The 24,650-nt window shown below is 36.8% G+C and overlaps 1 protein-coding gene across 2 annotated transcripts in view; it reads left to right on the forward strand.

Moving 5' to 3' along the window:
- The window catches only part of SEMA3C (semaphorin 3C), a 119,447-nt gene extending 100,617 nt beyond the window's left edge, over window positions 1-18,830 (forward strand). For both annotated transcript variants that reach the window (XM_042815741.1, XM_042815742.1), the window contains exons 13-18: window positions 5,894-5,982; window positions 8,212-8,253; window positions 9,356-9,513; window positions 12,296-12,363; window positions 15,371-15,501; window positions 17,411-18,830. In XM_042815741.1, the coding sequence (XP_042671675.1) occupies window positions 5,894-5,982; window positions 8,212-8,253; window positions 9,356-9,513; window positions 12,296-12,363; window positions 15,371-15,501; window positions 17,411-17,824 (902 nt within the window). In that variant the 3' untranslated portion in view covers window positions 17,825-18,830. The remainder of the gene's footprint in view (window positions 1-5,893; window positions 5,983-8,211; window positions 8,254-9,355; window positions 9,514-12,295; window positions 12,364-15,370; window positions 15,502-17,410) is intronic.
- Window positions 18,831-24,650: the final 5,820 nt, after the last annotated feature.

Consider the following 24,650-nt stretch of genomic DNA (forward strand, 5'->3'; position numbering starts at 1 on the left):
CAGCTGTGTCACTTTTTCACATTAATGTGAGCTTAATGTAGTGTTTTCTTTGCACCCTCAGACAAAAATGTTGAGTTTACAGGGGCTAGTCCTTGCTGAGAGTCAGTATGTTGCTTTTCTCTCCCTTTTCTGTCACTTACATAGCTAAGAAAATAAATCCTACAAACAGATATTATTCTTGCAACATTCAACCCGCTTTTCAAATAATAAGGATCGCTTGTTTTTGTGTACTATCCAACCTGAAGTCTCTCTGACCACTTAACGAATCTTTCCAGTCCACCCAAAATGGTCTCTTCATCCCCCTTTGAGCCAACTTAGAGTAAGAAGAATCAAGTCTTTATGCTAAACAGCAGTGCTACAAGAGAAGAGTACTGTGTACCTTGTCTTCCCAGAAACCAATGGGAAAATTTACTCTGAAATAATGTAATCACTTATTTGCATATTTGACAGGAGCAGTCATGATAATGCTTTTTTCCTATGGAATGAGTAATAACATTCAGTTACTGTGCTTCATTTATCCCATTGGTAGCCCACAATTCAATCTTGTAGTTTTTGATTCACACTAGAATTTCACTTTAGCCAGTCCAATTTTATGTAAAGAATTCAAGAGTACAATGTTTTCCTAGTTTATCCCTTGGTAGATTGTTTTGCATTTAAGTTTTAAGAACAGCAGTAAAACAGCATGAGAACATTTTCCTGAGATTAATATTTATTTTTTAAGCATGCCACCTACTGCTTGCAGTATGAAAGCCTTCAGTCTCAGTCCACACAGATTGCAAAACCAAAAGATTGTGTGCATGTGGGTTTTTTTATTGCTCATGGTATTACAAAAGTATTTAAATGTCTGGGTCAAACTTGGATATATTAAGCAGACATGGGCACCAATATGATTTTTTTTCAGCTCCTTGCCATCAATATAGGATATATTTTTGTGTGAAGAGGTCTAAGTGATTGCCATGAAAAGGCACTTCAGGTTTCAATCTGGCTTATTCAGTTGATTAATATGGGCCAAATGCATCTGACGTGGCATGAGGCTGATCAATGTTTTTAATAACTTTTCTGATGCAACACTTGTTTGCAGTCTGGAACAGTAAGTACTTTCCAAGCATAAGGTTGTAATATAGTCTTAAAGATATGAATTAATTGTGAGAATACTTGTTTCCAGGGTGTTACATGGTGACCGTCTTTTTGGAAAACTTAACTTTGCTGACAACAGTAGCCTCCAGTAACATACACAATAGCCAAAATCATGTAATAAGCTACAGATTCTAACAGAAATCATCTAGTCAGAAGAGCACGGGTGCCTCCCACAGCTGTAATACTACAGCTTCCTGTCTGTGAGCTTGGGAGGTAGTGTTGCACAACAGTGACACAATCACTGCAGAGAGGGCTTCTGTCCTCCCCTTGCTCACGCAGGGGTGAGTCATTCAACACCTCTTAGTGACCAACTCATCTAAAGCTTTTTCACAGCTTCTTAAGAAGATATGTAAAGCAGATTTTCCTACACATTTGGTTTCCTCTCATATTTTGTTCAATCAAGATCATGGTGTCTCCAGAATGTGGACCAAGCTCAATCTATGTGAACATTTTGCCCCCAGGCATGGCTTGTACCTGACTTTTTGTTCTTTGATGCAGCTTGAAATGATTTCACCAAGTTTCACAGCAACAATGTGAGATGGGGAAAAAAAATGCACATTTTTTTTTCAACAGATGGTGAAGATATGTGGCTGTGGTTAGAGCCCTGATTTACAGTTGAGTGTGGAAATGTCTCTCAGGCCTCACTGATAACCTGCCACCATCTCAGGTGCTTTGCTGAGACTGAACACTGTCTCAAGCAGAGAGATTTTGAGCATTCTGTTAACACTTTCCTTTCTTTTTTTCAATAATTTTGTCTGCAGCTGGTTCAACTCAGTTTAGAGACCAAAAGTAATGAATCTGCCAGTGGGCTGACAAGTTCAACATAGAGAAAAGTTTACGAAGGGTTTGCCGCGACGTCTGATTTACCAGGGCTAACACAGGAGGCCTCTCTGTGAAGCTCTTGACAGAACAGCAGTTGATGTCCATTGCAGTCATTATTTCATGATGTATAAAAGTCAGGGTTTTGATTTGTTGTTGGTTTTGTGCACGCAGTGTGGGTCGGAGGTGGGTGAGTCCTGGCTCTCTGATACTCACCATACTGACAACTGCAGTGTTCACTTAGGACTAGGGAAAGAAAAGCTAGGAGGAATTCGGAGAATGAGACTGAAATTCAGACCTATAGACTTCTGGAATGCAGATTCCATCCAAATACCTGCATATTTTTCATCACTAATCGCTAAGCTTTGCCTTTCCTATTGCCCATGTTCAGTCAGATCAGGAATTGGGGTTGTTATGAAGCACTAGCATTAATGAAACTCAGTTGATTATTACAAGCCTCAAATTATGCTTTGCATTTCAAGAGAGTTTTTGTTCTTTTAGCTTTACTATCGTTCTTGATGTTATAATTATTTATTTATCTTTCCTTCTTCCTTTCTTGGGTGCTGTCTTCCTCCTCAGTGTATTTCTCACTCTGCATAATCTCTACTCCGTCTTTTAGCCTACAGGACATCAATGCCTTCCTCTCTTGTCACTCCCTGCTTATCAGTCCTCTCAGAAGGGGATGTGTTCTCACTGACATTGTCTTCCACATGGAGCTTGGAGATTGCAATTGCTCAAGCAGGTTTAAAACAGAAAAACAGTCATTATGAGTCGTCCTGTCATCTTGCTGTCAGCTCGAGGGAGATTCCTCCAGACATCCATCTGCCCTCCACTCCCAGCCTGGTGATGAAGTGAGGTTACAAGCAGTTCCTGGTGAAAAGTCAGGGCAGCAGTGAGCATAAATCTGTCATTTCACCTGGGACATTCTAGAAGTGGGTTTACGTTCTGGAGACACAGTAGCTTTTTTCACAACTATGTGAAATCATAACAATATAGAACTGCTTTCAAGGGGATTTCTGGAATTAGCAAATAAACAGAGGAAGAAATAATCTTATTTGCTTTTATGAATATGCACAGAATTAGCTTAAATTTCATGCTGTGACATGAAAAAATGTGACTAACTCAATGATCTTGTAGCTGGATCACAACACAAAAGATTACCTGTTATGAAATACACTGGAAAACAGCTCAGACACTGTTATTTTGCATGCATTTCCTGCAGTGCACAGTACTGCATCCTTTCCAACTTTCCTTCTGACCCAGGAATTCAGTTTGCTGCCTTGCTGTTAAAGAAAATAAGCAAATATAATTTTCAAAAAAACTCAGATGTGCCATGAGCATTCTGACATGAACACATAGAAATGTCTGATGGCAGCTACTGTGCTTACAATGGGGACTTCAGTACTACTGAGGAAGGAATAAGAAGTGTTTTCTGAGCACAAATATTTGTTTTTCACTTATTAAGGAACAGGCTAAGCAACAGTAGAAGGACTATTTTCAGAAGGAGTGGAGAGTTACAACCTATAAGCATTATTGGAAGTATCTATATTTATATATACAGGCTGCTGGAATTCCGTTCTCTAAGTGGCTTTATTTAATGAGTAGCTTTCTACTGCCTACTTTCCCTAAGAGGAAAATTTATTCTAAATGTTGCATTAACTTTACTAATTGTTTTAAAACAATGGAGCATATCTTTCTGCAAGGATCTGTCCCTAATGCTGCAATGAGTCAAAGGCAAACAGTCCTTAACTCTGTGTATTTTGCTTGGTTGTGACAAAAAGGTAGATAGGAACACAGTTTTTAAATAGAAAAGGTTACTAGGACACAAGGGCTTGGCGTCAGTCATTATCAGTATTTTTCTCAATGCCCTGGATAAAATCTCCCCTCAGGTTCTGATTTCAGTTTCGAGAAATGTTTGAGGACCAAAGACAATTTAGGAATTTTAAATGTGTGACATGCACTAATGGATCGCTGAAGTAAACTGGTTCTTCAGTTCTTTGGAAGCTCAGCTTCACATTCCTTTGTAGGTAGGGTTACTGTCAACGTGCTTCATATCCTGTAAGTCAGGGTCACAGGTAGCTGACACTTTGCAAGCAGCTGAAAAAAATCACAAAAGGCTGCAACTCCTTCCTGCACGTCTGATACAGTGTTCTAGATTGTATAATTTAATATTTGACATTGATAAAGGGATGCAAAAAGACAGAGGTAGACTAGACTTAAGCTGTATATATTTGTGAATAAATTGTTCCCTTTAGCAGAAATATACCCATGCACACACACACGTGCTTCTCCTTAGCTGTTGCGAGGGATGCATCTGCAGAAGTTTAAAGCTTTGGTGTGTCTTGGCAGTTTGTAAATCTCTCTCAGGTTCCCATAGCTTTGCTAATACTGGCACCCAGTCTAGACCACAGCTGTGCTATCAAGATTTAGTTTCAGTAATATTTCTTTGGAAGGCACTGGTTTATCGTGCCACTGTATAATGAGAATAAATGTTCTCCATAGAATATTTTCATGAAAAATCCATGTATAATGTGCTCTGAGCACGCACAGTTGATAGCTACAGATTTTTAAGTCTTGTCCGCTTTCAATTTCTCTTTTCTTTTTTCTACTTTAAATGGCAACACATTGCAGTGTTCTACATGTGAGGTCAAGTCATTACGTGCCAATATTCTGGCCATAAACCTTAATTTTTAAAATAAAATGCTTGGTTATTTGCTAGATTCCTCTAGGGAAATAAGAAGATGTAAATTATTTATTCCAAACAACTTGCCCTACAGTTCCAGCTATGGAATTTAGTCACTGCCCTTAAAAGCAAAGAGAAAATTGCAGTTTTTCAGTTTACATAGTCTATATCGTGAATTGCCAAACAGGAAACTGAGATTTCCGTTCCTCAATCGCAAATTCATAAAAATACACGTAGATACTTACCTATATTGTGCTGTACTCATGTTTTACTAACCACAAAAGTCTATACTGCTCATAAAACTTTTGAAGGCCAAACAGAATCTGTACCATGTGTTCCCATTCCTCAGAATCAATACTGAACAAATAAATATATTGTACTCCAACAAATTTTCAGGCCTTTCAGATTATTTCTTCCCAGAAAATGTCCCTATGCCCACCCTTCTGATTCCCCACAGTCTTTCTTTTCTACCACATCCAAAATACTTCAGAGCATGTCTCAGCCTTAATGAACCTACACAGAATGACTCCTCCATTTTGTATGCTCTTTCCACATAAATTCACTAAATCACTAATTTTCCTACTCATGGTATCTACCCACAAAACACCACCACTGGCACATCATTTTTGCTTCTTACTCATTTCTTCAACCTGAGGGTCTTGAAACTGTATTTTGACACAGCAACTATAATTGAGTCATTACAGTGTCTTCTCCTTGCCTTTTTTTCCTTTTTCTACGTGGACCAAAAAAATAACTCCTACTAATATATAAAGGGCTTAGGTATTGCTTGATTTTCTGGAAAAAAATCTTTCAGCTGATTATTTTTAGAAGTAGATTAAGTTATTCTTTGGATTATTTACTTTTCCTGTCATCAGTTGTCATTTCATATTTTTACTGGGTATGAATACACTTCAACTATACAGTAGCTCTCCTTCACTACGTGCTCTGTTTTCACTGTAAGATGATTGATTTTTTCAGGTAGAATGGTAATGGTGATGATACTCCAGTCTTACCATGACTTCTTGAAGTTCATGTATAAGAATAATACTATTTACTGTCATGTAGAAGTTATCCACAGTGTGTGACTTGTGAGGGAGTCATCTCATAGTGCTTTCTCATCCCAAATTAATATTTTTTCATACCTTTCTCTGTGTCACATTGCTGGCTTTCATGTTTCCTTTCATAGTTGGTAATGTTTCATCTTTTTTTATCTCTCTATCTCACATGATTTGATTTTTTTCTCATCTTTTCTAGATCAAGGAACTGTACAAAAAGTTGTTGTCTTACCCACCAACTTCTCTGCAAGCGGAGAACTCATTTTAGAAGAGCTGGAGGTTTTTCAGGTTTGGCTTGCTCCTTCATTTACTCTTCCAATGTGTATGTTCACACAAACACTTTGTTCTAAAGACTTTGGCAAGGGCAACTGTGACTTGATAAAAGATCAAGTGAATGTGCCTACTGTCAGCTTGATACCCACACAAAGAGCAAAATAAAATGTCTGAATGAGTACTGTAGGAATGCTTAAATCCCTTTTTAACCTGTATATAAGTTGCTTATTTTTTATGTTGTCATACTATATAGCAGGATTTTAATAACATTCTTATGAGGTTATGTTGTAGTGGCTTCTGGAATGTCACTTCTGTCACTGGCATGACATATTGAGACTAGTCTTATTTGCAGATTAAATATAAGATACTTCTTTAATTATCTGATAATCTTCCTAATTCTGGGCTGCAGAATTGAAGCAAACTAGTGATTTTGCTCAGATGCAGATCTTCAACGCTTCTGGAGTCAAAAACCCAACAAGATTAACACAACATGAACCAAAAAGAAACACAAGCATCTATGGGAAAAAAATAAAGGAATAGCCTCTGTCAGTCACTCTGGCATGTGGCAGCTTGTAATAACCTAAAGAAAACATTCATCCTCATGTTAAAGATTCCCCTTCACATTTTTGAATGGGATGTTCTTTAATATAAGTAGCCTCAGGGCAAATGGTGTTATTCATCTATAAACTTAGCTAAGGGCTTTGTCGTGGGCTTTTCTTTTATTTTTCTTCTATTTCACTGCGAGTATACAATAACAAAAATGTAAGCTTTTTATCTAGACATGCAACAATAGCTATTTTGCTAAGGAAAGGAATACTTTCTGTGTCAACCTTCAAAAAAGCATAATTAGCTCTCCTAGGCTTTTGTTGAAAACCTCCCTTTGAAAAAGATATATGTAAGTAACACTACTTAGAGTGCCATTTGCCCAGCTATTACTTACTCCATTTGCAGAGCAGACAGGTGGGATGAGAGCAATCTTGATTCTGAGCTTCATTTCTGGGTATCCCTGCACAGACCTTTTTATCCTGAACATTCAAAATCACAGTACCATAACTGCAGCAGTTGCAGTCTGTGCGGACAATGAGGCAATGCTTTCACGAGTCTCTCCAAGAGGTAGGAATGAGATCAGTAGTTTTGTGCTAGTAAATATGGAGAGTAAGCAAAGCAAAGATTCCAGAATATAAATAAGATCATAGAATCATAGAATCATTCAGATTGGGAAAGACCTTAAAGATAATCGAGTCCATCCATGACCTAACCATACTACCCTAACTAACAACCCTCTGCTAAATCATATCCCTGAGCAAGATGTGGCATCAAATCCAGTGTTGTATTGAAACTTGGATCTTCAGACAGTTCAGTCATAAAATAATGCAGTGCAGCTCTACACTCCTTCATACCTTTGCCAATTCTCATGATTCACAGCCAGATTTTCTACTGCTGGCCTTCCCACTTTGCCCGTAGTCCACTGCAGTTAATCCTGGCCCACCGGTGGGGCTTTCCTTTGTGACTGAGCAATTGCTGAATCTTCAAAAAATGCTAAACATTTTTATTACTATCATTCTAATAATTTGTTTGGATGAGAATAATGGATTGCTTCACTTGCTTAAGGCAGTGAATGTGATAATTCCTTTTCCAGCTTTCTAAGATTCAGTTTGGACACAGACAATAACAGACTCCGGTGATGACACACAGTAGTATACTGTACTGTCTCTGGGAACAAAACATTCAGTAACACACATGCCATTTTTAATATTCTTATCATAGATAATCTGAAAGTGTGTTGGATGTTGGCCGAACTGTATGCACTGTAGATAATGTGCAGAAGTATGACATATTCTTAACAGAGTCATGTAGTAAATATGCATGAGCTGTTGCATGATTTTTCCATATAATCAATTCTGAAGAAGGCTTTTTTTATTGCAAAGTGAAAATAATGGCTTCAAAACACATAGCTGCTGTACTGCTGAACTAACACAAGTGCAGGTTAATTAGTACTGTGCGAAAATCAATGCATGTAATGAATAATAATGCTGTTGAGCTCAGCATTTACTGAGACATTCATTGTATTTGTGAAATTTGATTAGTTGTGAAAATAGTGAGTAGTAGGGGTGATGCTTTTCCAATATGTGGAAAGTTAAAGTTCTGTTAGATATGACTCAGATCTTATTGAACTTTAAATATTGATTTTGCAAGTGCATTAACGAGAGTCTTGTAAATGTGGTTTGAAATCTTGTCTTTCAGAGTAACTCTCCTATAACAACAATGAAGATTTCATCTAAAAAGGTAGGGAGAAAAAGAATGCTTGCTTAATGTTATTAATAGAGAAACAAATTGACTTAAAATGTTAACAGATCAATTGTACTGCATCATAGTAAATATTTTCTGTAATTAATGTGGAGAAACATGACAGGATCTGACACAGGCTGTTAATCTGCCCAAGAGCCAGTAATATAAAATAATTTATATTAACTATTTATAATTTCTAAATCACTTAAAGTATCTTTAAAAAAATAATAACAAATAATTTTTTAAAAGTATTAAAGATGAAATTTGTACTCATTTTACTTATGTCCTAAATAGAAATTTTCCTTTGGAAATATGGTGCATACAAAGAAGTGTGATGTTGGATCTATGGAGAAATTGTACGTGTCTGTTCTCTACTAGGGAATAGGAATGATGAAAATAACTGTAAGGATATCTAATGAAATGTCAAACACTCAAACTAAAAATAGTCATTCCATGATTTTCAAAGCAATGCATTGCTGAGTATTTCACAAACCAGTGAAGAGGTAAATACTCCTCACTCGTCACTGAATTAAGTTCAGTGTGATTTATTAGATTTGTGACCAAAAGAACAGGGAAGTGTCTAGATTTTGTATTAAATAATAAAAATAAATAATAGTTATCATTTATTATAAAATTTCTACTGGCTTAATTTTCCAGGTAACTAAGGCTATATGCTGGATCTACGCCCCAGCATAATCTCTAGGATTTATGTATTGGAAATCTATGCACTGGAGAATCCAAGTAGGAGCTCTGCATAATATTTACTAATGTGACTATATGCAGAGAAAATACATAGTTCAAAGGCATGAGCCAACAGTCCTCAGTGAATCAGAACCAAGTTCTCAAATCTGAGCAATATTAAGTCAGCCTGCCTACTTCAGCATGGAAGTGTGACACTCAATGTGGAAAAAAAAAAAACATTCTAAGTAGTTCTAAGTGTTTTCTAACAGGAAGGTGGAAATATTACAGTCCTGTTCACTTGAGAGATGTCTGTTTTTCTTAGTTTTACGTATATTAGTGGCTTCTCTCTTGGTCTTGAGTCAAGTCTCGGGTGAAGCTCCTCCACATTTAAAATAAATCTTTCCATTTCCTTCTACAGCAACAGCTGTACGTGAGCTCAGAGGAAGGGATCACACAGGTCCCCCTGCACCGCTGCCACATCTATGGGACCGCCTGTGCTGACTGCTGCCTTGCCCGGGACCCTTACTGTGCCTGGGATGGCAACTCCTGCTCCAGGTTCTATCCCACAGGGAAAAGGTAAGTGGTCCTGTGAAGTCTGCCAGGAATGTAGAAATAAAGCTTTTGCTCTGCTACATAGCTTGGAGCCTTGTAATGCAATACAGAAGTGGAATGTCATTCCTTTCAGGAGCACATGCAAATTGGTACTGTTCATCACCTAGGACTGTATGATAAAAGGCTTGCCTTTTCATATTTAAAGCAACAGATGGGGAAAAAAAAAAAAAAGCACCCTATTCATAATCATAAATATTAATCTGATGTCTCATACACAAAAAAATCAGTGAAACGTTTGTTCCCTTTGTTAAAATTCAGTTGCTCACTATGGATATAATTAAGATAGCCCTAAATACAACCAGATATCACTGAGGTTGTTTGATGAATAAAGTCATTTATTTTTTTGTTCCTCGCTTGCTTTTAAATGAGAAGAATTATTTCTATGGAAATTTTAGGCAAATGTGACTTCCATGTAGAGCTTGCAGATTTGGGTTTTTTGACATGAGATTTATTAATGCAGGCAAGAAGAGCAATTTCTCTTTAATTTACAACAGAGCTAATAGTCCATCTCTTAATTCTTATGCAAAACAGGAGCCGCTTTCCACCTCCCTAGGGAAACATTTAATAGCATGGGGCTGTAGTGAGCTCTTATATTGCTAAGATTCCATTTCATGTACAAACAAAGCTACAGAATGTACAGTGAAGTGTTACTGCATAGGAGAAAACCCTTTCAGTTACATGCCAGAGTGGATGTCACTGTGCTCACTCCCTGAACCTGGCCTGCTTCAGTGACCCAACTAGTTGATGACTGTGTCGTCCTTTGGATGAAAGATGACTTGAATAAATATTCTTGAATTCTTGTATTCTTGAATAATTCATAATTTCAGATAAAAAGACAAAGCCCAATATGGCTACGGCAGTTAAAGATACAGCACAATACCTGAGCCTTGTACTGCTTTCACTTAGCATATTTAAACTGTCTGCAAATTGATTGTTTTCTTCCAATGGAGCAAAGGTCAGAAGACAGAAAGGAAAAAAAAGAGAATCCCCAAGTCTCAGGCCACCTAACTCCTACACTAACTGAAAGATAATGAGCAGTGAGGTATACACAGTCTGTACAGTTTCCAGTGGATTCCTTTTCATCTCCATGTATCCACCCAGGGTTATTTCCACTGGGGCTTTCTTTCTTGTTGACATTTTATGTGCAATTTACTTTTTATAGCAAATGAAAATAAACACCTGGAAATAATCTGTTTTCACATGTGAAGGAAGTGAGTGGTCCTGTTAACTAACAGGAGAGATTATAAAGAATAAAACATTGGTAGTTAGAACCCCATAGTTTAGACAGCTTTTTGCTGGGCACATTTGTTCATTTAAATCTTTTGATTCCCTGTCTCTGTTCCTCACCTAAATTGATTTACCTGGGAGTATCTTCATTTTCTAAAACCACCTCCTCAGACTTCTTTTGATAAGTATCAGAGTTAAAGTTTAGATCCTCAAAACTGCTTAATGTAACAAGCATGCCATTGCTGATGGAGTGGAGCAACTCATGGGAACAACAGGCATTCTGAAATTCACTGAGAAATTCTTCACTGTCTCCTCTGACTTACATGTACGGTTCACACAGGTCAAGATCCTAAGGCATAATCACATGCTTTTAATGTTTACTATCAAAAATATACTTGGAATGTCAGAAATTACATTTTTGAAAGATCAACTTTCAAATGTTGCCTTTTAAAACTATCCAGTGAGGGACCTGGTAATGAAGGATTAGAAAGATTAGTTGTCTCTCACTGTGTCTGCAGTACCTGGTATAGTATGACTAAAGAACATCACCCTTCACTTAGCAATGCTGCAGCTCCAGGGGCATTTTGGTTTCATATCCATAAGTCATTAGTGCATAGCTTGAAGTACTGTAGTTACATATCCCCTTCCTTTGCAACAAGTGCCTATCCGCAATATATTTTTTTTCACTGAACTTGATAAATGTTGAACTAATGTATGGAATATTTAGTTTTAAAAATAGTTTTTAAAAAGTAATGTATACTAAGAATAGAAATACAGGTTAAAGATCTTCATGCACTGAATTCTGTGAGCCCAAAGAGGGCTAAAATGCCAGTACTCGCAGTCCCAGTAAACTCCTAAACTACTTAGCTTACAGAATCATGGTTTTGAATCTGTCATCCAAGTAGTATAATAAAGTCTCATTTTGAAGTATTTTAAGACATGGTGAGTTTTGAGTATCTTTTGGAAAGAAAGAAAGTTACATGCCCTCATGTAAAGGCAGAATTGAATCTGAGCTTTTCACCATTGTGAATTCTTCTGCCTCTATGCTATCACAGTGGCTTTCAAGCACCATAAATAAACCACCTCCCAAAATCGAGTAGGGAACACGTCCTGCACCATGATTATCGGTTGGTGCATTAGATATGAACTCTGTGACTCTTCCACATCAAATTCTCAGATGCTTGTCCACTTGAAGAGCATTTGAATCTGAGAGGTCTGTCTCTGAATGTTAAATCTTGCAACACTAAACCTGTGTCAACGTTATGCATCACCTCTAGCTCTTCCACCCCGATGCCTTCATTGCAAAACTACTTTGCCTACCAAAACAACTGTCTTAAGAAACTCAGCAAACTAGTTATTCCCTTAAACAGCATCTTCTCTCTAACATGCCCGGCAGCAGAAAAGCAACCTCAAAGTAGGTCATGAACTATGACTGATAACTGACCAGGTATATAAAAAAAAATGTTTATTTGAAGAATAGTCATCTTGGAATAACAATTTGTGTTTTAAAATATTTTAGGAGGAGTCGTAGGCAAGATGTGAGACATGGAAACCCTCTGACTCAGTGCCGAGGTTTCAACCTGAAAGGTACTGTAATTTAGAGATCCTTATGCTATATAAAGAATGCATGGCTTTCCTTGTATGATTCATTGCAGCTCACATCTGTGTGGTTTACTGGTAAAACATAATTATTTTCCAAGTCTGAGTCTTTCCTTGCAATTATCTGAATCCTGCATAAATGTGATATAATGATAACCCATGAAATGTAGAGTTCAACATAGATGAAATAAGAAGCTGACAGTACTGACTAGAAACAGGTATAGTGAATTTGAGTGCTTTTCTAAGTCCTTTAAGTCTTTATTAATTTCTCTTTATTTGATTAAGTCTCAGCTCTGAACATTTAGAGTAAAATAGAATTTGAAGTTATATTAGTTTTTGGAACACATCTTTCAGCAGGTTCCTTTGTGTTGTCATTATTCCTTTCTCCCTTTAACTAGAAAAAGAATTTGCTTCAAACCTCTTTATAAAAACCCTTGTTTCTAGTTGTGCAACTGTTTAGCCAGGCTGGAACAGTGCTGATAGGCAGTGGAGAAAATATTCTGCCTTCCCACCTGCCCCTTTCTCCACATTGCTAGTTAGCAGTCATATATGGCCAAAGTCATAAGTAGATGCAGACATAAAGGCAGCTTAATCCTTTATAACTCCATGCATGCCTAAGTTAGGCGGTGGCAACATCAAAACACAGCCACGCGAGAATCATGTTCCAGTTTTGGAGCTGTGTCTTCTAAGTGTGCTCTCAACTGTGCCATCTGGAGATGAAATGATACATCTCACTGTAAATTGATTGGATTTTTGATTGAATGAGAGAAGAATGCTTGAAGAGTTATATGTCAAAGGTTCAGTCACACAGAATTTTGTTTTGCTTTTTTCTTTCTGTATCCCACAGGAACCTCCTGCTTACTTTTGTGGCCTTTTTTCTTCCTGGAGTAAGTCAGGCATAGAATCCTCAGCCCAAACGTGGCTAATGGTGCTCTGGCTGCCAGCCCACAGTGCCAATGTATCATTCTCCATGACTCATTGTTAGGTCATTTACACAAAACTGGATAGCTTCAACAAGTTAATCACAAACTTGTGATCAGCTTCACCCTACCATTACATTATGCACCTGAGCTCTGAGACATTCATATTAAAGCTCAGGCTCTGAACCATGAAGAAACTTGAGCTGTGTCTACCTTGCAGTCATGTGCAATGACCACCCACCCACTGTCTGTCCCAAGGACAGGTGTCTCCTCTTTCAATGTGGAAAATGTGAGAATGTCAGCTGTCTGCTTTGTGGGCTGAGGGGAAACAAACATTTAAACCTTGACATTCTTGTAACACAGGAATCTTGTTTTCAAGACATTTATCTTAGTTTTGATATATTTATAGATTTGGATGTTTTAGCAATTTTAAAGGATGTTTCAGTGCCAGCAGTGTAGGTAGACGACACTCTCTTCGCTGGGGGAATAAAAAAGAAACAGCAACTTGGACGCTTTCAAAATATAATTCAAGCTACTTATGGCAAAACTATTATGTTGGAAGGAAAACTGAAATCTGCCTAAATGACAGAAGAGCAGAGTTGGATGACAACAAGAAATCTTCCAAGTTTATAAGGAACAACAGTCTTGAAACTCAGCATTCAAGCATGACAGGTTGCTTGCCTTAAACGAAAACCAATATTTTTTGGCATATTGTTATTTTTTTAAGAGATCGTTAAGAACTAAAGGGTTTGTAATATTTCTTTTCAGATGTTCTGTTAAGTACTTCAGTATTTCTTATCCTTGTGTTAGTGTTTATGGCCATTAAAGAAATGCATTTTTATTTTGTCACTATTCTTCTCAGTATTTGTAAGTGACATTTATGTGATATATTTAGACCCAATGTACAAGACAAAAAAAAATTGCTACAGCTCTGATTTCTTCAGTGTTATACAGCTTCAGACAGGACATCCAAGCTCTGCTAGTTTATGATCTTTGAATGCAAAATATGTGTACATTATTCTGGTAAAAAATTGCAGGTGATTTTGGCACAACCTCATAAATGTGCTGAGAACTTGCAAGGACTAAAACCATGGAAAGTCTCCTTCCTTTATTAGCATAGATTCCCATTTCATATGTGAATTGATGAAAGAAGTTGAGAATGGAAGATAAAATACATTCTGAGGAAGACCAGTTTTAGGACTGTGCAAAAACACAGTATGATTACTACTCATTTATGAAAATAAATAAATATTTTTATTTTGTATATGTAGTAAGCTTTTAAATCTGAAGTGTATTCTTTTTTTTTTTTTTTTCTGGACAAATGTTATAATTTGTGGCAAGTAATGAACATCTAGAAGTTGCTTTCAGTAACTGCCATCTATCTAGACTACAAAGGGCCACAGCAAGTCTAAATGATGACATACACTCAGCATTTGCCCACATATTGCTGGAGTGCTATATATCTTTCCTGGTCTCTGTTGATTGCCTAAGTATTGAATTTCAGATTTAGAGCCAGGCCCTTTTTCTTGCTTTTTTAGAGGGGAGTATGTTTACAGTAAAGTCTGCCCTCTCTTGCCTCCCTGTGATAGTGCATGACTGTTGAAATGGATGGAGCTGTCCTTATGTCATGATGTATTTTTGAATCATACCAACAATATTGCCTTAATTTCCAAACTGTGAAGTGTGAAGAAGAAATATTTTGTTCTATGTTGGAGAGTTCCAAACAGGTGGTTTTGTCATAGTAGTGAATGAGATAATTTCTGGAAAGAACATCCCCAGGCTTTTATCCCATCAGTAGAAGTGTCTGGGCATGCATTTGCCTACCTGCCCACAGGTATCCCACTTTCTCGGAAGAGATCATATCTAAGTGATAATGCCAGTATTTGGAGCAGGCTTTTCTTCATTACATTTAATTTCCTTTTTTTGAAAATACTGTACCATAACGTATCTATTATCTGCTAATATCAGGATTGGATATACTTCAATTGACTGTATTCCAAGTGGTGCTACACAGTTATTTGTTTTCTATACACCAACATTTACAGTAGCCTGACCTGTCTTCTTTTATTTCGTAGCATACAGAAATGCAGCAGAAACAGTCCAATATGGAGTGAAAAACAACACCACCTTTCTTGAATGCACACCCAAATCTCCTCAGGCTTCTATTAAATGGCTGCTACAGAAAGATAATGACAGGAGGAAAGAGGTGAGTAACGTCAACAAAACAACAGCTCTGAAAGGGACCTCAGTCAGCATCCCCATCTCAGAATGAGGCGAGACGGCATTTGTGTTTTCATTAGAATATGAATCTGGAGAATTTGCGTGGGCACAGGACATCAGACAGGCCTTTACTTCTATAAATCAAGATAGTCATCAGTGAGGCAGAAAGGCATTTGACTCCTCAGCTCCGCCAGCTCCGATCAGAACAGAATGGCTATTAAATAATAATAAAGTCAAGGAACTAGTTAATGAATTTTTCCTTCGCACCTTACTAATTGCAAATGGAAAGTTTGCAGCACTTGGGATTTACTGTTGATCTGAGGAAAAAAGCATAAAGGCAGTAAACTGTGTAAAGTTCAGGAAGAAGTCTTCTTGCAGTGGCCTCTGTGCTTTTGAAGAGATAAAAGGCATAAGTGGGAGAAATGTGAAAGGCTTCTTTAGCAAGAACATATATTGACAAAAGCATTTCTCCACCATGCTGCAATCACATTTTCCATTACTGCATTCTCTAAGGCTCTCAAATTTCAGCACTATAATATACAGTAAGATTGTTTATGAGGAACACATCTTTTTTAACTAATATAAAAGGGGAAAAATCCATTTCAGATCTGAGGCAGTTACTGTGTGAATAACAAGGAATATCTTTGTAAGGAAAAATTAAGTGTTATGGTGTCTGTTGATAGTTTATAAATACTGAAAAGCACTACTCTCATAACAGGTCATTTTCCAAAATCAGAGAGGACTTAGAAGCTTTTTGTTGAGTCTTTTCAACGTATTCTCTCCTGTAGTCTTGGGATATTTAAGCCATGTACTAGTAATGTAGGTGAAATTCTTTAACCCTTTGCTTCAGAATAGCATCTTCCTCTTTTTTTCTTGTTATTTTCCATATCGGTACCAGAATCAATGCAGTTTTAAATAGAAGCAGTCAAAGAAATCAAAAGGTTAATTACATTTCAAGCTGAACTTAATCTCTCAGGTTTCTGAACAATGTCTAAAGAACTTCACAATAACAGAATAGCTCAGTAAATAAATGAGTTCCTAAAAGTATCAGGTATAATGAAATGTTCAGTGTCAAAATAGAAAAATATTTCATACAAATAGCAGCACTGTTATTCTTTGATAATGGGGTATTAGCAATTTTTATTTCATAGCTGAAATGACAAGGGACATGTGCAGTCGTTTGTAATCAGATGATGACAAAACAAGCTGTGGTAACTTGCTTTCTTCAGATGATGTGATCATCTCTTGGGACTGTCTAAAGCCTGAAGCCAGAAAGGATACAAGAGAGTAGAAAAATTGTTCTATGTTTCCAATGAGGTAACATAGCTGATGCTGTATGAAAAAAACTTTCATACCAGGCTTTAGACTCCACAGTTCGGAGTTCTTTGGAAGTTAGCTCCTGAAACTCACTAGCCGTCAAAGTTTTCAGCAGAAGCCACACTCTGTTCAATGACAAATCATCCCTCAGCCTAATCCTAATGCCTTTCTTCCATCAAATCTCAACAGCAACCTCTGATGCTGGAAAAGACGTTCACAGACATGTAACCCTGACAAATAAAAGCTTGTTTTCTCAACTTCTCGAACATTACAAATACTTTTCTTTCATGAAGATTTACATCTTTATCTCCATCCCAATCAAATCCACTTTTATATAATGAATAAAAATATGGAAGTCATTTTCTCTAGAGACACTCATGTTAGGAGTAGTCTCTTTCCTAACATTAGCAGGCACAGTGGCCACTGTGATTCATGATCACAGGAAGGAAAACATAATGCCTTTAAAAGTTTTTTTAAGAAAGATAGAGACATTTAAAGTAATAGTTAACGAGGAGTTGCAATACTGCATTCTTTTGTAACATTCTTGAAAAAATTTCTTCTGTCTTTTCTACCTTTAGGTTAAGCTGAATGAGAGGATCATAGCTACTGAGCAAGGACTTCTCATTCGCTCTGTCCAAGACAGTGATCGGGGGCTTTATCACTGCATTGCAACAGAGAACAATTTCAAGCAGACCTTAGCAAAGATCAATTTCAAAGTGCTGGATACAGAGATGGTGGCCTACATGACAGACAAATGGTCCCCGTGGACCTGGGCCAGCTCAGTGCGAGCCCTGCAGTTCCACCCAAAGGACTTTGTGGGAACTTTCAGTCACTCTGAAATGCAGATGATCAACCAATACTGCAAAGACAGTAGACAGCAAGGTCAGCGGAGGGAAGAACCCCAGAAGATGAGAGGAGACTACAGCAAACTAAAGGCCCTTATCAATAGCAGGAAAAGTAGAAATCGAAGAAATCAGTTACCTGGTTCTTAATTTTATTTTGCTGAAGGAGATATCTTTGTCCTCACTGTAGAGGGCTTATATTTGTCTGTTGAGAACAAAGTTGTGCAAATACGATGAAAAATTAGATGAAATTACAACAAGCTTCAGAAAAGATCCTCCTCCAAACAAAATGCAGTGTAACTCAAGTAAAGAAAAGATGTGGAGTTTTTCAGTCCTAGATGCTTACTGGCACTAGGTTAGTCTATGTCATGGAAACAAAAATGAGTGTTCTTCTTAAACCAGATTCATATTTAGTATCTCGTTATTTAATTATAGTTGAACAGAAATTTAGTTACAGTTGAACAAGCTCAGTGCAGCATCTTGCAACTCTGGAGCAGTACCAGAATGGTGGTGGAAGAATCTGGATTAAGATGCACACCCCAAGTAGGGTGGTACTAAAATTTCTTTGCACTGCATTTATGAACACGAATTTCTGCTTGTTTACTAATTAATACTGGGTTTACAATTTTCATTCATTCTTCAAATCATTTAGGTACATGCAGATAAGATGCACGTAAAGTGTAATAGAAATGTGTCATTCATTCAGAGGTCAAATGAAGGAATGAATAGAATAAAAAAAATATGTTTTTATACTTTGTCAGAGGAAACACTGATTGTTGTGCATAGTATGAGTTGTAATAAATTAATGAGTTCTGGAATGTAACTTAAAATATCTCTGCTCATATTGATTTTTGTTAATATACGATGTTCTGTAACACTACAGAGCTTTATAAGTGGTACAACGCTAACATGAGAATGTTCATTATATGTACAATTTTGAAAGCACCTAAGTGACTTGGGTATTTTAGCTGTTTTCAAAGAATTACACTCCTATGGTTTGTTTTTCAAAAGACAGAATGTGTAGAGTGTTTATTCAAAAAAAAGTATTTAATCTATTGCATAGTTAAATTGAGGTTGGCTTGCAATATAGAAACAAGTTATGAACATCTTTGAAAATTTTAAAACTTATTTTTTTCAGCTTCTCAACATGGAAAATGTTATCTAGATTTTTTAAATTAAAGCTTTTCCACTTTTCTTTTTAATGCTGTTTTCACAATTTCTTCCTCTATTCTTTTTTTTCTGCTGTAAAGAATATTCAAAAAAGAAATAAAAAGTGAAAAGAAAGAGAGAAAAACAATATTTTAAAAACTGGCTAGGGTCAAAAACCAAAAAGTATAGCAACATTTTGAGAGACACATTTAAATGGAAATATTTTTGTTTAAGAAGAAGCTGTCAGGCCTATTGAAGTTCGTCTTGTTGCTAATTGGTTGCATGTGCATCAAGCTATCTTGGTAAAAGCAATCACCTTTTTTTTTTTTTTTGAGCAACACCAATATCACAAAACAGGGACAGCTGTTCTTTATTTTACTGTGTAAGAGTGTTTCAGAATCCACTGAGTCTCTTCAGAGGAATTAGACACCAGGGAAGTCTATCTGGGGGTTAAATCTGTGGGAGTAACTTAGAAAAATTATGTTTTATTTTATGATGGTGTCAGCTATTTAACTGAGTATGGTCAGCTCAACAAAAACAAAAGCAAAAATTAAAAAAAAAAAAAAAAAAAAAAGGAGCTTTCTAAAATCCGTTGAATGAAAATAACTTCTAAGCCCAGTAAAGTTAAGAAAAAGTGGTTAGTTCCAGCCAATAACACGGATATTGTACTTTAAAACACAGTTTAAAAAAAATTTAATGAATTAAAATTAAATTTTAAATTTTAAATTTTAAATTAAAAAAAAAATAATGAAACTCTTGGGCATTATTTCAATTCTACACTGGTCATAACTCTGCAGGATGTGGGAAGATACCTCAAGTTTCATGCCAGTGTGAATGAAGATCTAGTGCAATGGAGTTAGCTCTGTTACTGAGATGATACCATAGTTCTTTACGTCATATCATTGCCACCTGACATTGAATAGCTGGGAAATGGGCCCTGATTCTTTAAACCACTTAAACACTCTCCCTAAGACCTTTTGATGCTGATGGGAGTTCTTGGACTTTGGTTTATGTGCTTAGTGCTTGTTTCAAAGGGGATGGCAATGCTTGCCTGTTCATATATTACTGTGTAGCTAAGTGCTTTCCTTAATGAAAGCCTAAATGCACATATCTGCAGCATGCAGACAGTGGTATCTGGGCTCTTCTCCTCATGGAAACCAGTGAGTAGAATTTGTCTTTGACTTCTGCAAGCTTGAATCTGGTCCCAAGAGCTAGCAGAATATTTTCTGATGGAAAAAATAAAAATAAAAAAAAAATAAAAAAAGAAGAGTAAGAGAAAAGATAAGACTTTATTTTCCCAGCTGACTTTCAGTGCAGCAAACTGCATTATTATTTTTTTTCCTGAGGACAACCGACTTTTAGAGTGTGTAACTTACAAACCAAAAATTGAGTGCCACAAAATGAAACTACCTCCTGGAATGATATTAGTGCATATGCTCTGTGTGCTGCCATGCTCTTCCTATCTCCTATTCAGTTAGTGTGATCTTAATGTCTATTGTGAGGATCATAATTGCTTCCAGATGGAACACAGTGATTAATAAGTATTTAAGGCTACAATTTGCTCTTTAAGTGGTTAGGTACGGTGATGTTTTAATAGGCCTCCATTAGGCCTCAGAAATTACAGTTACAGTTTTCTAATAGAATATTGGCAATAAAGGATTCCGGTAAAACAATCAGCATAGCTCAGAGTTTTGTGTGATTATAAAATAATATTTTTAAAGCTGCTTCATATACCATTATTATGGTATGACTGTTTAAGGGATTACACTTAAACTAACATTTTTCCTGCTGCATGAAAACTTCAGCATATATATAACAAGCTTCTGTTGGTGCATAAGCGGTCCAAGCTTCCACGCTTTAGCAGCCTTCCCCTGTGTACAGAGTAGTCAGGAGCCAGATGCTCAGCTGGTATGAACTGATGGAACTTCCTTGCTGTCCATTTAGCGACTGTGCATTCTGCCATCTGGGTCTTTGGCCTTGAATGTACAGAATACACAATCTGCAATTTTCCTTTGTTTCAAGCAGCCCCTCTACTGTAGGCGACACCAAAACTTAGGACTGTAATATTGTTTGTGCTATTTAATACTTCCTATTTTGAGGATTACTAAATAATGTATATAATTTTATTTCTTAAAAATACAAAAGCAAAAAGACTTCTAGGTATAACTTCACCAAATGTAAAGATATGTTCTCTGCTAAGAACTTCACCGTATAGTGATATTTTTGGGCTATTTTTATTTTGTGTAGTTTGTAAAGTTCGCTGAAATCCTGACCTAACAATGTGTTCCTTGCAATTGTTGTTACTGTAGATATGTGTGTTTTATTAAGAAAATCCTGTTTTTAAAAGTGTAGGTATGTGTATAAGTTTCTAGCACGATGAAACTGTCATTACAGTGAATATGCATTATATAGTGTGTAAGAAAGAACAAAATGTAGTTTAAAATAGTAATATTTAATTGAATATCTAAAATACTATTTGCCTGACAAAATAAAGTGTGTTGCAACAAGTTAATTTTTTTTAAATGCTTCTTTACAGTTGTTTGCTAAAAATAAGGAGCTTTATTTCTTTATCTGAAGAGCAATCCCAAAGGGTTTCATAGGCAAGTGCAAGAGAGTACTCTCAGCATCAGGTATTGCAGCTGATCAGTTCTGAGCCCTTCTCCAGTCTGAACACTCATCAACACAAAGATTTCCAGGGATAGATGAGGAGTCCAAGTTGAACTCTTACAGAAAAGATCTGTTCTGATGACCTTGCATGTAAACTTGCCAGCATTTTCTCATTGCATATACATATATGAAATACATATTTTTATATTTTTTTCATATTTGTATATGAAAAAAATGTTTTCTAGTAGCAATATAAACTGTTATCAGCAATACCTGACTCTAAATAAGGAAAGCAGTGCATAAATGCTTTCTAATTTTATTTCACTTTGAAATAAAGGAAAACAAACATAACCACCCATCCTGTGAAGCCCTGCAAATGAAAATTTGTGCTGTTCAGCTTTTTCTTTCACACAAGACATTTGCCAAGCAACTCCCCAGGGCAGGGAGGCTGGTGGGTCTGTACTATAATAGGGACCCACAGCTTGCTCCCATTTCCTGGCTTGTCCTTGGAGCAAACTGCCTGATACTTGCAGTACATTCTTTTTCCCTGCATCTATCATCCAAGCAATTTTACAATTGTTCTTCTTATCTTTTCTTGGGTTCGAATGGGTTTTATAAAGACAGCATAGAGTGTGCTCCATTTCAAGCAATAATCATTCCTTAAAATACTGACCTTCACAACAAGGTTCTGGGTTAATAAACCTGGTTTTTGAATTCCCAAGTAGACAGGTTCCTGAAAGGCATTATGAAATGTGAGAGGGACAAGATTATCTAATCCCAGGATTTCTGTACTGGCTGGCTCCGAGATGTGCTGACCCTGGAGAGATAGCTGCACTCAGGCCAGTTCAGGTCTGAAGCTGAGCTTTTGAACACTCCATCCTTCTGCAGGAAATGCTTGGATTAGGCTCCAAAAGACAGGGATTTAAGAACGAGGCATTTACAGACTACAGTGCTCTGATACACTTTTCACAGGTCCGATCCTCTATCTTTAAACCTCAGTCAGCCTTCTTCTGATCCTCTCTGCCTTTTCCCCCCGCTTTCTCTGGAGTTGCAGCAAGTTTCAACCACTTATCGCTTTGATTCCTTAGCTCCAAGCAGTAGCAAAACAAGACACTTGATTTCTCAGGACATCAGATGCAAGACTTCCAAAGAACTGAGCTTCCTTCTTTCAAATGTGTTGGAACATTTTTTCATGTGGGAGCTACTTGCCTTTTCTAGTGACAAATTCTCTTGGGTGGAAGCAGGATATGAATAAACCACATTCACAGAACCTACTGTGAAGCATGTGCAGGATCCCTAGAAGGCCAGAGCAGTGCTTGGCACATCCTTCTCGATGCATCCACAAAACCCAGAGGGAACCAATGAAAAATGTTGCCTGCACAGGAGGCACTGCTAACACCAGGGTGGCTCCCAATGCTGCAGAATAATTGTTGCCTATGAAATTAATTGTCATCTCTAGAATTAAGTCAGCAGCTGTTATTCTATGGGGCAGGCCATAAAAGCAAGTTGGGACATTATGACTTTTGTTTAAAGCAATGGACTAGGTCTCAGGAGACCAGTATCTCTTTATCCTTTGAGCTGCAGCTGGTTTGCTAAGCCCATTCTCCCGCAAGGTGGTCAGGGGAGAAGTGACTTCATGTGATATGAACTCAAATAAAATTACACATGGGTACATATCAGCTGGTCCCATATATATATATTCATGCACATAATAAAGACAAATACAGAAGTTTTTCATAAAGTATTTTCTGGTCCATTTAGCTTCTTTTGACATTACTGTACATCCTTCTTCTGTTTCAATTTCATCAGAATCAGACATCAGATTTTCAAGACATTAATAACCTGTGAGTAGAACAGTTGGTATCTTCAAGAACATTTTAAAAGACAAGCAATTCATCCTCAAAAGCTCTTTCTTCTAATCACTCTTTTTCTAAATTATCTTCTTCTCTATCTGAGCATGAATTTCCTTTTTACATCAGGAAACTTTAGCATAGTGTAAGTAAAAAATAAAAATAAAAAAAAAGTGCTGGCATCTAACATGTCAAACCCAAACAAAAGGCTGAGATTTGTTAATGCCTTGGCATTCTGGACACTCCAAGATGGAAATTTAATGCAGCTGGCTCAGCAGTCAACAAACAATTATTTCACAGTAATAGACTGTCTTGTATCCCTGGACTCATTATTGGAGTCTATATAGAGCTTTACAGAGCAAACAGCATTCACGTATTATTAGCACTGTATCAGCTTTGTTACTGATGACTTGAATGCCAAGCCTTACAAATGAACCCAAATGTTTGCTGAGCTTCACAATCAAGACTGTTTAAGCCACAAGGATTCAAAACATGCAGCACTGTAAAAAGCCCAGAAACTTTTTCAAAAAAAAAAAAAAAAAAAAAAACTTGGTTAGCACTGTTATTTGTGGGGAATGAGAGTCAGTATCAAAGACTGTTTTCTATCTGAGCAACTCGTACAGAAAGATTTAGCAATGGGAAAGGGTAAGCAGAAATACGTTTGCTTAACCTTCAGTTCAAAACTCTTCTGGATAACTGTTGTTCCTTGGCACTTTACAGTAGTTTTGTTTCCAGTATCCGCTTTCTCTGTCTCCATTTCAGAGGTCCGAAAGACACATGGCATTGGACTTGCTTTCAGGTCCATGTCTCAGGACATAGTTGTCCAGGATCTTTTCTCTAACAAGACCTCAGTAAAAATGACATTACCTGTAGTGTTATCTCTTATATCTACCTAAATCGCTTCAGCTGTTAATACAGTGTTAAATAAACAAAAATTGCACTTTAAAATTTTTGCAAAGGATGAAAGATTGGAACCCCAGAAATAGCAATGAAACATGCTGCAGGTCTGGTTCGAACACTGTGAATGTGAATTGCTACTACATGTTGCTATATAATGGAAAAATATCATTCTTTCAACCACAAAGGGACAAATCTCCTGTAAATCAAAGCTCACCAAAATTAATCTTCTTTCACTACTAACAAGGATTTGCTCAGGCCCTTTACAGAGCTTTTATCTCACTCTCAGTTTTATTTTGCTTTGCCTTGCTTTTAATTTGCGTGATTTTCTTTATGATCTCTTATTTTTTCCCTATCTGTTCATTTAAACTCAGTCTGAGAAGAGCCAGTTTAATTTAGCTGTTTTAATTACAAACCCTGTTAATTCCAATACTCTGAAATATATTGCTTACTACAATCTTCAACAGATGCCA

This window comes from Centrocercus urophasianus, unplaced genomic scaffold (genome assembly GCF_019232065.1).
Source record: "Centrocercus urophasianus isolate 14NV4802_14NV808 unplaced genomic scaffold, USGS_Curo_1.0 seq_15, whole genome shotgun sequence".
Taxonomy (NCBI): Eukaryota; Metazoa; Chordata; class Aves; order Galliformes; family Phasianidae; genus Centrocercus; species Centrocercus urophasianus.